This window comes from Camelus dromedarius, chromosome 9 (genome assembly GCF_036321535.1).
Source record: "Camelus dromedarius isolate mCamDro1 chromosome 9, mCamDro1.pat, whole genome shotgun sequence".
In the NCBI taxonomy this organism is placed as follows: Eukaryota; Metazoa; Chordata; class Mammalia; order Artiodactyla; family Camelidae; genus Camelus; species Camelus dromedarius.
Window position 1 is genome coordinate 77,991,525 of NC_087444.1, and position 11,218 is coordinate 78,002,742.

Below are 11,218 nucleotides of genomic sequence, written 5' to 3' on the forward strand. Positions count from 1 at the left end.
TGACCCCTGGTGCAGGTCAACATGAGTGTCTCCAGGGTTCATGTCCATCAATGGATGTACACACCTTTGGCCTTATTAGAGCATGCCAGTCTCCTAAGCATCTTAAATTGAAGAAGCTCAAGATGGAAGTCCTGATCCCTCTAGCCTCTCCCCAGACCTCTTCTCTCTCCATTTGCTGGTCTTAATGCAAAGCATCACCACACAACCAGCCCCTCCTGATTCCTCCCTTTCCATTAGACACACACACACACACACACACACACACACACACACACACACACACAGGCTTGCACATTCCGCCTCCAGAACTCATCTTGAGCCCACCTGTTTCTCTCCATCACTCTGCTCCAGGCCCCCACACCTCTCTCCTGGTGGACAGCAATAGCCTGATGCATCTGCTTGCCCCCTCCAGTTTTCTCTCCACTCAGCAGCCAGAGGGGCCCTTGTAAAGTGCAAGAGTGGTCACATCCCTTCCCACTGAAAATCTGGCTTGCCATTACCCAGAAAGCACAGTCAAAAGTCTATCATGGCCCTCCAGGGTCTGTAACCTGGCCCCCTCATACCTCTCCATCTCCTCACATCTCTCCCTCCTGTGCCCATCCACGTGTCCGCCTAGCCGCCCCCCTCTTCTGGTCCCAGGTCAAATACCACCTCTGCAGAGAAGCCCCCCTGCCAGCTCTGGACCACCCGATCTAAGGTGTCACAGCCCAGTCCCTCGTTTTCTTCACGCCCTTCCTCGTTTCTTTCGCACAACTCATAACCATCCGAAATTACCTTCTTTGTTACTTTGATTACTCTTTTCTCCACCCCATCGCCCACACGCTAGAATATAAACTCCATGAGGAGTTACTTTGTTCACTGTTGAATTCTCAGAGGGGATTACAACGCCTGACACAAAATAGGCACTCAGTACCGGAATGCAATCTCGAGCGTAGGAGACAATTTGGGGCCCGCACATTCTCAGATGGGCGGATCCTAATCTAGGGGTAGGAGGTAGCGACAAGGGTACCCGTCTGATTGCCTGGGAAATAGAGTCTAAGGGGCGGGGCCCTTTTCTAGGGGGAAGAAATTGGCCGTAGGGAGACAGTTGGTTTTTAGAGGGCGTGTCCTATGGGATTGAGGGTTTCTAAAGGGTGTTTCTGGTTCTAGGGGGCGTGTCCCTCCGTTGGAGGTGGATCTTGTGTTAAAGGGACAGGGTTCCATTTAGATGCGATCTAAACCATCTCTGATATTAAAAGGATCATGCACTATCTAAAGGACTTGGAATTTCTCAGGAGGGAGGAAGAAAGGATCTTCTATTTAAGGGGCCTGTCCTAAGTCAGGGAGGGAGGAATCTCCACCTCCCCAGAGCCAAGGATCAGGACATGAGACGGCAGTGAATGACAGGAAGAGGTTTATTGGGGTCCAGGAGACGTTGGGGAGTGGGACAAGGGAGCGAGGTCGAGGCTCACAGGGCGAGCCCCCCTAACCAAATCCCCTTCCCCTTGGGGTTGGGAGGAACACAGAGACAAACTGACAGAGATGGAGAGAAAGACCAACAGGCGCTACAGAAGAGCGGGAGGGATACCCCAATATCCACCACTTCCCATTCACGAGTTCACAGGATGGGGAGTGATGTGGACCAGCCCACACGCTACAGGAAGGAAGGAGTGTCTGTGGTATTCACTCTAAGGAGGGTGAGGTGCAGGCCTGGGCCAGCCCACTCCAGTGGAGGAGGGGGGCTACGTGTTTCTGGATCAGTCCATCCTACTGGGCGGGGGAATTTTGAACCAGCCTATTCTAGTTTTGGAGGGTGGGGAAGATCTTTAGGGTCGATCCATTACGCAGAACGGGAGGGAGACCTAATTGGGGAGGGGGGTTGAGGGCAGGGGGCAACTACCCTGGTCCTCTTTCAGCATAGAGAACGATGTGGGGGGAAAGGCAGATTCTGGCTGTATCTGTCATCTGGGGGCACCAGTGAGTGACTCTGGTGGGTAGCATTTGGAGGGGTTCCAGAGAAATCCAGGGACACGGTTCCCCCACATTCTCCAGATCAAGGTTGTTGGAATGATGGCTCTTAGGGAGAGGGGCAGTCTTCCCTTGGGGGAGGGGGTGCCCATCTTTCTTATTAGGGCCCTTAATATGAGAAGTACGTGTGGACACCCATTTCTCATTCCTAGGTCCCCGGAGCTTAGGGGCCTATTGATTTGGGGGTGCCTAGCACGCACTCCAGGGGCCTCGAGTTCAGGAGTCTCTCCACAGATCTGGGATCCTCGAGCTGAGGGGTCTCTCCATTTATTTGCTGTTTCCCAGCTCAGGGGCCCATGTAGGTCTTTGTAGGTGGCCTCTGGATTTGGAGGGCCTGGGCCTCCCTCGTAGTCCCGAGGTCCCCTGGCCCGGGCCCTGAGCCCAGCCCCCAGAAGGGGTGGTCTGGTGGAAGGGTGCCTGGCCTGGCCACATCAGTCCATGCCCCGGTGCAGCTTCAGGTGCCTGGAGAGGTTGCTGAGCGTGATGAAGCCCTTGCCGCAGATGTGGCAGGGGAAGGGCCGCTCGGTGCCATGCAGCAGCCGGTGGCGCTTGAGGTAGCACTCGTGGCGGAAGAACTTGCCGCACTCCAGGCACGGAAACGGCTTCTCGCCCGTGTGCACCAGCACGTGCCGCTCCAGGTCTCGCGGCGAGCGGAACAGCTTCTCGCACTCGGAGCAGCCGAAGATCTTCTTGCTGCGGCCCGAGCCGGACGCAGGCTCTCCAGACGCGGGCTCCCCGCCTGGGGCCGGCGCCGTCGCCTCCGCACCGCCTCCCTCGCCGTGGCTGGCGCGCCGGTGCTCCTCCAGGGCCGCCAGGGCCGCGTACAGGGCCCCGCAGTGGCCGCAGCCATAGGTTGCCGGGCCCGAGTGCGCCTCCAGGTGGCTGGCCAGCGCCGCGGCCGACGCGAAGAAAGTCCCGCAGTCGCACTGGTACAGGGTGTCTTCCGACGGCTCGGCCGCGGCCGCGGGCGCAGGGGCCTCCCCGCCGCCCTCGGGGAGCAGCGCCCCCAGCTCGGGCACGCCACCCCCGGCGCGGCCCGGGAGCAGCTCGCCGTCCCAGGCCGGCCGAGCGTCGCCCGCCTCCGCAGCGCCGCGCTCGCCGGTCGTCTCGGACCCTGCACCCGCTCCCGAGGCCCAGGCCTGCGCGGGGGGCGCGCCGGGACCCTGCAGGTCGTGCGTCAGCTTGTGCCGCTCCAGGAGGGCGGGGGCGTTGAAGTCGCGCTCGCAGCGCGGGCACTTGAAGGGCTTCACGTCGGTGTGCGCCGCCCAGTGGGCCGCCAGCTCGCGGCCCTGGTCAAAGCGCCGCGCACAGGCGCCGCACGCAAACGGGGGCAGGGAGGCCGCGGCGGCGGCCGCGGCCTCTGCTAGCCCCCAGCTCCCCGCGGCCGCCCCTACCCCTTCTGGGCCCTCTCCGCCGCCGGCCCCCGCGCCCCCGCACACCGAGCAGGGGCCCACGTTGCAGCAGACAGAGCAGGGAGCGCTCAGGGTGGGCAGGCCTTGGCCAGGCTGCAGGGGTGACGGAAGCACCCCGCGGTGCTGGCGCTTGAGGTGGCGGCCCAGGCTGGAGCGGGAGGAGAAGCGGAGCTCGCAGACTAGGCAGCAGTAGGGCTTCTCACCAGTGTGGACAACCTGAGAGGGCAGGAGGAAGAGCCCAGTGTCAGGGCTGAGGGTCTAGCCCTCGGGGCAGATTCTTGGCCTCCCTGAGGGATGAGGGTGAGGCTCCCTACCAGGCCTACAGGGCCAGGATCTAGCTTCTCCCCTTTCATTCTCCGCTTCCAGCCACGCTGGCCAGCTTTTGGTCCCTCTAGCCTCAGAACTTTTGTACTTCCTGTTCCCTCTGCCTGCAATACTGTTCCCATGGTGGATTCCTGCTGATACTTCAGGTCTCAGCTCAACTATCACCCTGCTCTGCCCCTCCCCTCCTTGCCTGGTAGCCCATAGCTCTCCCCTCTTTACTGCTACATATCAGATGGTTATTATTACTGCTGCTCTTCTATCTTCCCGACACTTCTTTTCCAGATCACCCTTGCCTGTGTATTTGCTTTCATGCTGATTTTCTACCTGGGGATGGACCACTTTCAATGGAACGTAAGTTCTCCGAAGGCATGGGCTTTATTGATTTCACTTTGGTATCCCAGGTCTTGGGGCGGAGAAAAAATTCAATAACCACTAAATAAAGGAATTAAGTATATACAGCGTAAATCTATCTTTAAAAATAGTAAGGGAATGATGAACACAAAGTTGCAAATGCTGGCGGTGTAAGCAGGGGCATGGGAGGGGGCAGGAGCTTTCATGTAGGGCAAATTTACTATGAATGTATGAATGTTTTAGTTTCTGTATTTGGTGGTGACTGAAAGAGAAACACTCATGCTTTGACTGGTCAGGGTGCTTTGATGGGGAGGGAGGGAGAAATTTTCTTAGGGGAGGAGGTCGGTGAAGGGCCTTGGGCCAGCTGTCTGTTGCCCATAGTGGGTCCCAGGGAGGCCAGCCTGGGGCCGGCCTGCAGGACTCACCTGGTGGTGCAGCAGGCCGGTGGAGTCTCGGAACCCCTTGGGGCAGGCAGAGCAGCGGTAGGGCCGCTCACCAGTGTGTGAGCGCAGGTGGTTGGCCAGGTTGAAGCTGTGCTTGAAGCCCTTGCCGCAGCGCGGACACGCGTGGGGTTTGAGCGCAGTGTGCCGAGCGAAGTGGCGCCGCAGGTCCGAGCGGTAGCGGAAGCTCTTGCCACACTCACTGCAGTGAAACGGGACGCGGGGAGCAGCAGCGGGTGGAGCCGGAGCCGGGGCGGGGGCAGGGACCGGGGGCGCTGGCAGCGGGGCGTCATCCATGGTGGCCTGGCGCAAGGGCAGTGGCGGGTGGGGGTCTCTCTGGAGCGGGGAGACATGGAGGGTGGGGTGAGGGAGTCACCCCCTCATTAGTCTCCCCTATCGGGCTCCTTGGACTCACAGATCCGCCACCTGTCCCTGGGAGCCCCGCCCAGTACCTGCTAAGCCGTGCCCATCCACCCAAGCCACATCCACTGCTCTTTAAGCCCCTCCCACTATCCTACAACCGCTCCCCCCATTCATCTGCCAGTCTTCCTAATCACTTCCAAATCGCTTCTGTGCCACTGTTTTCAGCCTCCCCCACCCTTTGCGAATGGACTCCCTGCTTCACTCTAAGCCCCACCCACTGTGGTTAAGGCCCGTCCGCTCGCGTTCAGGTCCCGCCTCCTCTTCCCAAAGTTTCTGCGTTGTTCCTGAAGGCTCTTGACAAGCCCCTTCCCTCCAAAAGTCACTCCCACTCTTTGAAGATGAGAGTCACCTTCAGATGAAGATTCACATTTTTAGCCAATGAGAGGACAAAGATTTGGGGCTATAGACACTTGAGTCAACCTTCCAGGGCGACCAGAACTAGTCCTGGAATCTCGGATAAAATCAACTGATTCTCTTTACATCTGCAAAGTAGGGATAATACCTCAGGGAGTGGTGATGAGGACTGAGGAGAATCGTGGCCATGTGTGCTGCGTGCTTTTTAAAGCCTGCTCACAGCAAAGACTCAACAGGTAAGCTGTATTGATTACAACTATGTGCTAAGTTAGTTCGAGTTTCTTCTTGAAGTCCCACCATCTTTTCCCTACCAAGATCCGCCTCCTAAACCCCACTCAATTTTTCCTTTAAACTCAGCCTTTAAGTAAGCCCCAAACTTTCAAAGACTCCCTCCACTCAACATATCTCGCTTTCTCAGCCCTTCCCCTCTGAGCATCTCCCCATCCTAATTCATTTCACCTTCACTGTAAAGGCTTGCCACTTTCACTAAGATGCCCCAAATTACACGCTTAAACCCTATGCCCCTCACTATGCCCACCACTTTCTGAAAGACACATCCCTAGACAAACCCCTCTTCTCTAAGCTCCTCGCACCTCCACACAGAACCCCATTACCACACTTAGCCCAAATTAGGATCCTTCAACTTAGGGCCCTCCTACTAGTCTCACTGAGCCACGCCCCTTTGTCAAACCTCTCCCCTTTACCTAAACCCCTCCCACTTTCCGCCACAGTCCCGCCCATTTCCACTCCAAACCACGCCCACCAAGGCTCCTCCCAGCAGTTGCTCCGCCCCAGCCATCATTAAGCCCCGCCTCCTCCCCACCTTGATGCCCGCGGGGTTGGCCCCCCCACCCGGTCCGCTCGAGGACCCAGGCCCAGAGAGCCAGCCTTTTGTGCCCCTCCCCCCTGTCCCTAAAAGGTGCGGCCCCGGGCGCCCGGGGCGGGGGCAGGTCAGGCTAGACCCGCAGCCGGGCGAGTCCACCTCGCTCGTACGGAGCGGGGGTTCTGGAGCCCTGAGGCGGCCCCGGGAGGCCGGGAAAGTCAGTCGGCTTTCCTCTTTAATTACTTACACCTCCCTCTGGGCGCCGACATTTTGGGCAGCGGGGGTAGCGTCACTTCCACCCAGGGGGGCCCCCCGACTTCCGCCTCGGCTCCCTTCTCCCCCGCACTCCCCCTTCTCCCGCCTTCTTGGCTTCCCTCCTCCCCGCCTTCCTCCTTTCTCCCTCTTTCCCGTCCCTTTCCCAGCTACTGGAGGTTAGAGAAGCCAGGGTGGCGCCATCTTGAGTGAGGGCATGGGAAGAGGCGGGGCTTAGGGTGACCTCCGGCGCCATACAGACTAAGGGCAACAAGCTGAGCGCGCGCGGCCTCCTCTCCTCGATGCTGGAGGGTGTTAACATAGAAGAGGGCAGATTTGATTCCCTTTTCGTAGCCTCAGGCTCCTCCTGGGTAGGATGTAGAGTTTCATGAGGAGAAGAGAGAAATCGAAGTTCGCCGACTGCGATAGAGATAGGAGGAAAACGCAGGCTCCATCTTGTGCTTAGCCCTCCAGTGGGATTTGAAGCCCATCAGGCGCCATGTTAATTACGGGAACGAGCGGCCATTTTCCCGCTCCTCATCCTTTCGGTACCTGTCTTTGATTGGGTCGCCCAGCTGGGTGTTTTGGGGGAGGAAAGACATTTCTGTGTGTTTAGGATGTGTTGGTGGGGTAATTTCCCGCTCGGGACCAGCGAGGGCGACGGGTGCGCAGGCGCGGTTTGCCGGTGGGGAGTGACCGGTCCCTAGGACCCAGCGCGTCCCCTTTGTTCCCCGCGGGCGCGGGCCCGACGGGGACGAGGAGGGGAAGGAGGGAAAGGAGGGAGGGGCCGCCGGGCGTCCCCTCCGAGGGGCGGGGCAGTCCCGCACGCGCGCCGCCGAGGGGCAGGGCCCCCTCGCCCCCGCCCCTTCCCACGCGCCGGCCCCGCGCCCCCGCGCGCGCACACTCGCGAGCCCAGGCGACATGCAAATGAGGTACCCGAGAGGCGGGGGGCCCGGGCGGGGGGAGGGGAGCAGAGGGAGGGGAGGCTTGGGGCCGCGCGCTCTTGGAGCGCGCCCCCCACCTGCTCCTGCTCCCGCGCTCGCCGAAGCGCGCGCGCCGACCTCGCGCCCCATGGAGCCGGCCCGCCTGGGCGCGCGCGCGCAGACCCCCTTCCTGGAGGCCCTCGCCGTCCGCGGCCCGGCTCCGCTCATTGGCCGCCGCCCCCGCAGGGCCCGCCCCGCGCGCTCGGGGCTGGCGGGCACGCGCCTGCACGGGGTAGAGGCGGGCGAGGGTCGGGGGCACTGTTGTAGAGACCCGGGTTCTAGTCCAGGCACCCCCAAAGGAGCAAGCCGTGTGATCATGGAAAAGTAGTTACCCTTCTCTGAACCTCAATCTGTATGCCCGTTACAAGGGGGTGCAGTGGCACCTGCAGCCCCTAATCTAAGCTGCACCTGTTTCCTCCCCCTCCCATGGTCCCAGCATCTGCTGCTGGTGGTGGTGTCGTGATGGTAGTTTATTGAGTGCTTACTATATGTCAACCGACAACCCTGCTATATCCATTTTCCAGAAGTGGAAACTGGCTCAGAGAGGCAAAGCCACTCCTTAATTAACAGCAGATCTGGGGGACACTAACTCGGGACACTAAGTGACCCCATGATGTCTCTTGGGTTCATTTCTTCTCACTCCCTGAACCATTGGGGTCTTCGAGATCTGGTTCGAGTCCTGGCCCTTCCACTAACCGGCAGAAGGAGCTTGGGCACCTGAGTTGGCTTTCCTGTGCCTTGATTTCCCCATTTGCAAAATGGAGGTGATATACCCTTATTCAGAGCATGGGTGTGAGGCTTACCTTCTCACCATGATAGAGTAAGTGACAGACTCGGGAATCGAACTCAGAACCTCTGACTCCAGAGTCCAGACTCTACTAGCTCTGACATATGACCTCATCCATAACTCAGGACCGGACATCAGCTGGGACCAGCCCTTTTATTCTTCCAATCCTGAACCCTCTCCCCCATCACTTCTGTCAGTTAGGAGTGGGGACAGAAACATTTCTGAGGCCTCTGTGGCTCTGGGGTTTGATGGTCTCTGTTTTGAGGATCAAAATACTGGTTTGCTCCCTCAGTTGGACCCTATCCTCCGTGGAAGGTTTTTCTTTACTTTGGTTCAAGTTTTCCCTGAGTGTCTAAATCCAAGGGAGGGGTTAGGGAGGCCTGGGAGACACCTGTGGGGCCCAGGGCAGTGCCTGTTTACCAACTGGCACAGAAGTATCTTGCTACTTTACCCACTAGCATAGCTTTAACTGTGTGTCCAAGTGAATGTTGGCCATGCCCAGGTGGAGAAACTCTGACCCAGGGATGGCGAGGTGTTGGGGGACAAGGGGTGCTCCAGGCCCTCCCTGCACTGACGGCTGCCCCCTCTCTCCTCTTAGCCCGGCTCCAGTGCCCAGACCCAAGCCCCCCACTGCTCCATGGACACCCCCAGCCCAGACCCGTGGCCTTCGCCTTTGCCCGGGGAGGAAGAGAAACCTCTGGCCTTACCTCCTCCTGTTCCCCGGGGCCGCCGAGGCCGACGTCCCGGGGGGGCCTCCTCCTCCAATCGGACACTCAAGGCCTCCCTCCCTCGCAAGCGGGGCCGCCCTCCCAAGTCAGGGCAGGAGTCCCCACTGGCGCAGGGGGTGACAGCCCCAGTGGGCAGCGGCAGTGGCAGTGACCTCCTGTTGATCGATGATCAGGGTGTGCCCTACACAGTCTCTGAAGGGTCAGTGGCAGGCGGGCCTGAGAGCTCCGGCCCTAAGAAGGCCCCTCATTTCTGCCCGGTGTGCCTTCGGGCCTTCCCCTACCTCTCCGACCTGGAGCGCCACAGCATCTCACACTCAGAGCTGAAGCCTCACGAGTGCAAGGACTGCGGCAAGACCTTCAAGCGGTCCAGCCACCTGCGGCGGCACTGCAACATCCATGCCGGCCTGCGGCCCTTTCGCTGCCCACTCTGCCCCCGCCGCTTCCGAGAGGCGGGCGAGCTGGCCCACCACCACCGCGTCCACTCAGGGGAGCGCCCCTACCAGTGCCCCGTCTGCCGGCTGCGCTTCACGGAAGCCAACACGCTCCGGCGCCATGCCAAACGCAAGCACCCCGAGGCCATGGAGACACCCCTGTGTCCCCCGGACCCAGGGCCTGAACCACCGTGGGACGACGAGGGTGTCCCGGCCACAGCAGGGGCCGATGAGGAGGAGCTGGAGGGGAAAGAGCTGGCCTGACCCACACCCCTGGTCAGCGCTCCCCGGGCCAGGTTTAGAGCTGGGAGTTCAGCTGGTGCTGGACCTGGGCAGGGAGCCTGGAACACCCTCATGTTTGGTGGTCTTCCCGTTGTGGGAGGGGGTTGAGTGTGAGGACACAAACATCTGGGTCCTGCTGCCTTCTGCGGCCCTCCCCCGGACTGACAGGCCCTTGGAGACGGGGGCTGTGGAAATAAATCTCTGCCTACTGGCTTCTTGTGTGTGTTCCGTGATGGTCCCAGGGCTGGCCCTCCTCCCTTCGAAGATCCTTCCGCCGGGAAACCACCCCGATGGGACGACCTATGTTACGTGACCCATGCCATGTACCTCATTACCCTGGCACTAAAGACTGGCTTGAGGGAGCTTTTGATCCCTCTCCCATCTCCAGTGGACCTCAAAGCACTCCCCCTAAATATCCACTCTTAAGTAAAACATTGACCTTTCTGTGCAAACGTGAGTCTAGGTCCTCCTCCCCAATTCCAGCCAGATTCCCAGAAGTTCTGCAGCCACCACTTTGACCCATCTCTTTGTCCTGGCGCTGATTGCAGGGAAACAGATGAGTTGAGGGTTGCATGCAGGACTGCAAGTTTGGTAGGGCTCAGGCAGACGGGGGCGGGAGGCGGGGCTAAGGACTCCGCAGCCAGGGCTGGGACTGAGGGGAGAGCCGTGTTGGGAAGTTAGGTGAGAACTGTGGGCAGGGCTTAGGAGAAGGGGCTGAGAACTGGTGTGAATCTTAGACTGGTGTAGAAACTGGCAGGCAGAAATTGAGAGAGCATTTAGAGGGAATGGATAGGGTTTATCTGAGGGGAGGGACTTCAAGGGGAAACTGCGGCTAAGCAAGTTTTAGGACAGATGGGACTTAAACTGTTAGGATGTTGAGCTGTGAGTATGACTGCTATACAGACCAAGGGGAGAGAAAGAGGGACTTAAGAGAGGAGTAACAAAGGAAAGTCCCCGAGAGAGGTGGAGCTTAGTAATAAGGGCTGAGCAGAATTGGGCTTAGCAGCTTGAGATGGGACAGAGGTGGGGGCGAGGCTTAGGGAGACTACACAAAGGAGGCCGTGTAAAGTGTGGTAAAGCTGTGCTTTGAAACTTCATCCTGCATCAGAATCAGTTAAAGGGTATTTTAAAACGCAGGTCCCTAGGCCCTACCCTTAGGGTCCCTGATCAGTGAATTTGGGGCAGAGGGTTTGAGAGCTTAACATTTATAACAAATTCGCTGGTGATGCCACTGCTACTAGTCTCCAAGTCATACTTGAGACCCACTGACTTCAGGGAATGCTTTGAAAGTGCGAGGCAGAATTAATTTCGAGTGAAAGTTGTGAGAGGCGGAGCTTCAATGCTATGGGAGGAAGGGGCGAGGCTTAAACGCAGGGGCGTGGTTCAGCTTAAGAACCTCTGAGAGGCGGGGCTTATGAGAGGGTGGAGTTCTAGACGGTAGGGGATTGGAGGCGGGGAGGAACAGGGAAAACCATGGGGCTGGGATTCTTAGACGAAGGGCGGGGACTATGGTAATTAAGCTCTGAAATAGGCGTGATTCGGGATAGAAGAGGGGGTTTAAACGTTAAATTTACATAAGGGGCGTGGCTTATCCGGATGTCCGGAGCGTGTGGGCGGTGCC

At 59.1% G+C, this 11,218-nt stretch overlaps 2 protein-coding genes across 6 annotated transcripts; one reads left to right on the plus strand and one right to left on the minus strand.

Moving 5' to 3' along the window:
- Nucleotides 1-1,376: 1,376 nt before the first annotated feature.
- Nucleotides 1,377-6,552, minus strand: FIZ1 (FLT3 interacting zinc finger 1). Of its 4 annotated transcripts, none has more exons than XM_064489554.1 (3): nucleotides 6,382-6,552; nucleotides 4,520-4,870; nucleotides 1,377-3,635 (listed from the first exon to the last, which is right to left on the minus strand). In XM_064489554.1, exons 2-3 carry the CDS (start codon nucleotides 4,829-4,831, stop codon nucleotides 2,439-2,441), a joined length of 1,509 nt encoding a protein of 502 aa, XP_064345624.1. In that variant the 5' UTR covers nucleotides 4,832-4,870; nucleotides 6,382-6,552; the 3' UTR covers nucleotides 1,377-2,438. The 4 variants fall into 4 exon arrangements, with proteins under 4 accessions (XP_064345624.1, XP_064345623.1, XP_064345622.1 ...); XM_064489553.1 differs by having other exon boundaries at nucleotides 5,460-6,552; XM_064489552.1 differs by having other exon boundaries at nucleotides 5,176-6,552.
- A 116-nt stretch (nucleotides 6,553-6,668) lies between these two features.
- On the plus strand, nucleotides 6,669-9,810 carry ZNF524 (zinc finger protein 524). Of its 2 annotated transcripts, none has more exons than XM_031457407.2 (2): nucleotides 6,669-6,934; nucleotides 8,755-9,810. In XM_031457407.2, the coding sequence occupies exon 2, from the start codon at nucleotides 8,794-8,796 to the stop codon at nucleotides 9,577-9,579; it is 786 nt and encodes a 261-aa protein (XP_031313267.1). In that variant the 5' UTR covers nucleotides 6,669-6,934; nucleotides 8,755-8,793; the 3' UTR covers nucleotides 9,580-9,810. The 2 variants fall into 2 exon arrangements, with proteins under 2 accessions (XP_031313267.1, XP_031313266.1); XM_031457406.2 differs by lacking the exon at nucleotides 6,669-6,934 and adding an exon at nucleotides 6,948-7,318.
- Nucleotides 9,811-11,218: the final 1,408 nt, after the last annotated feature.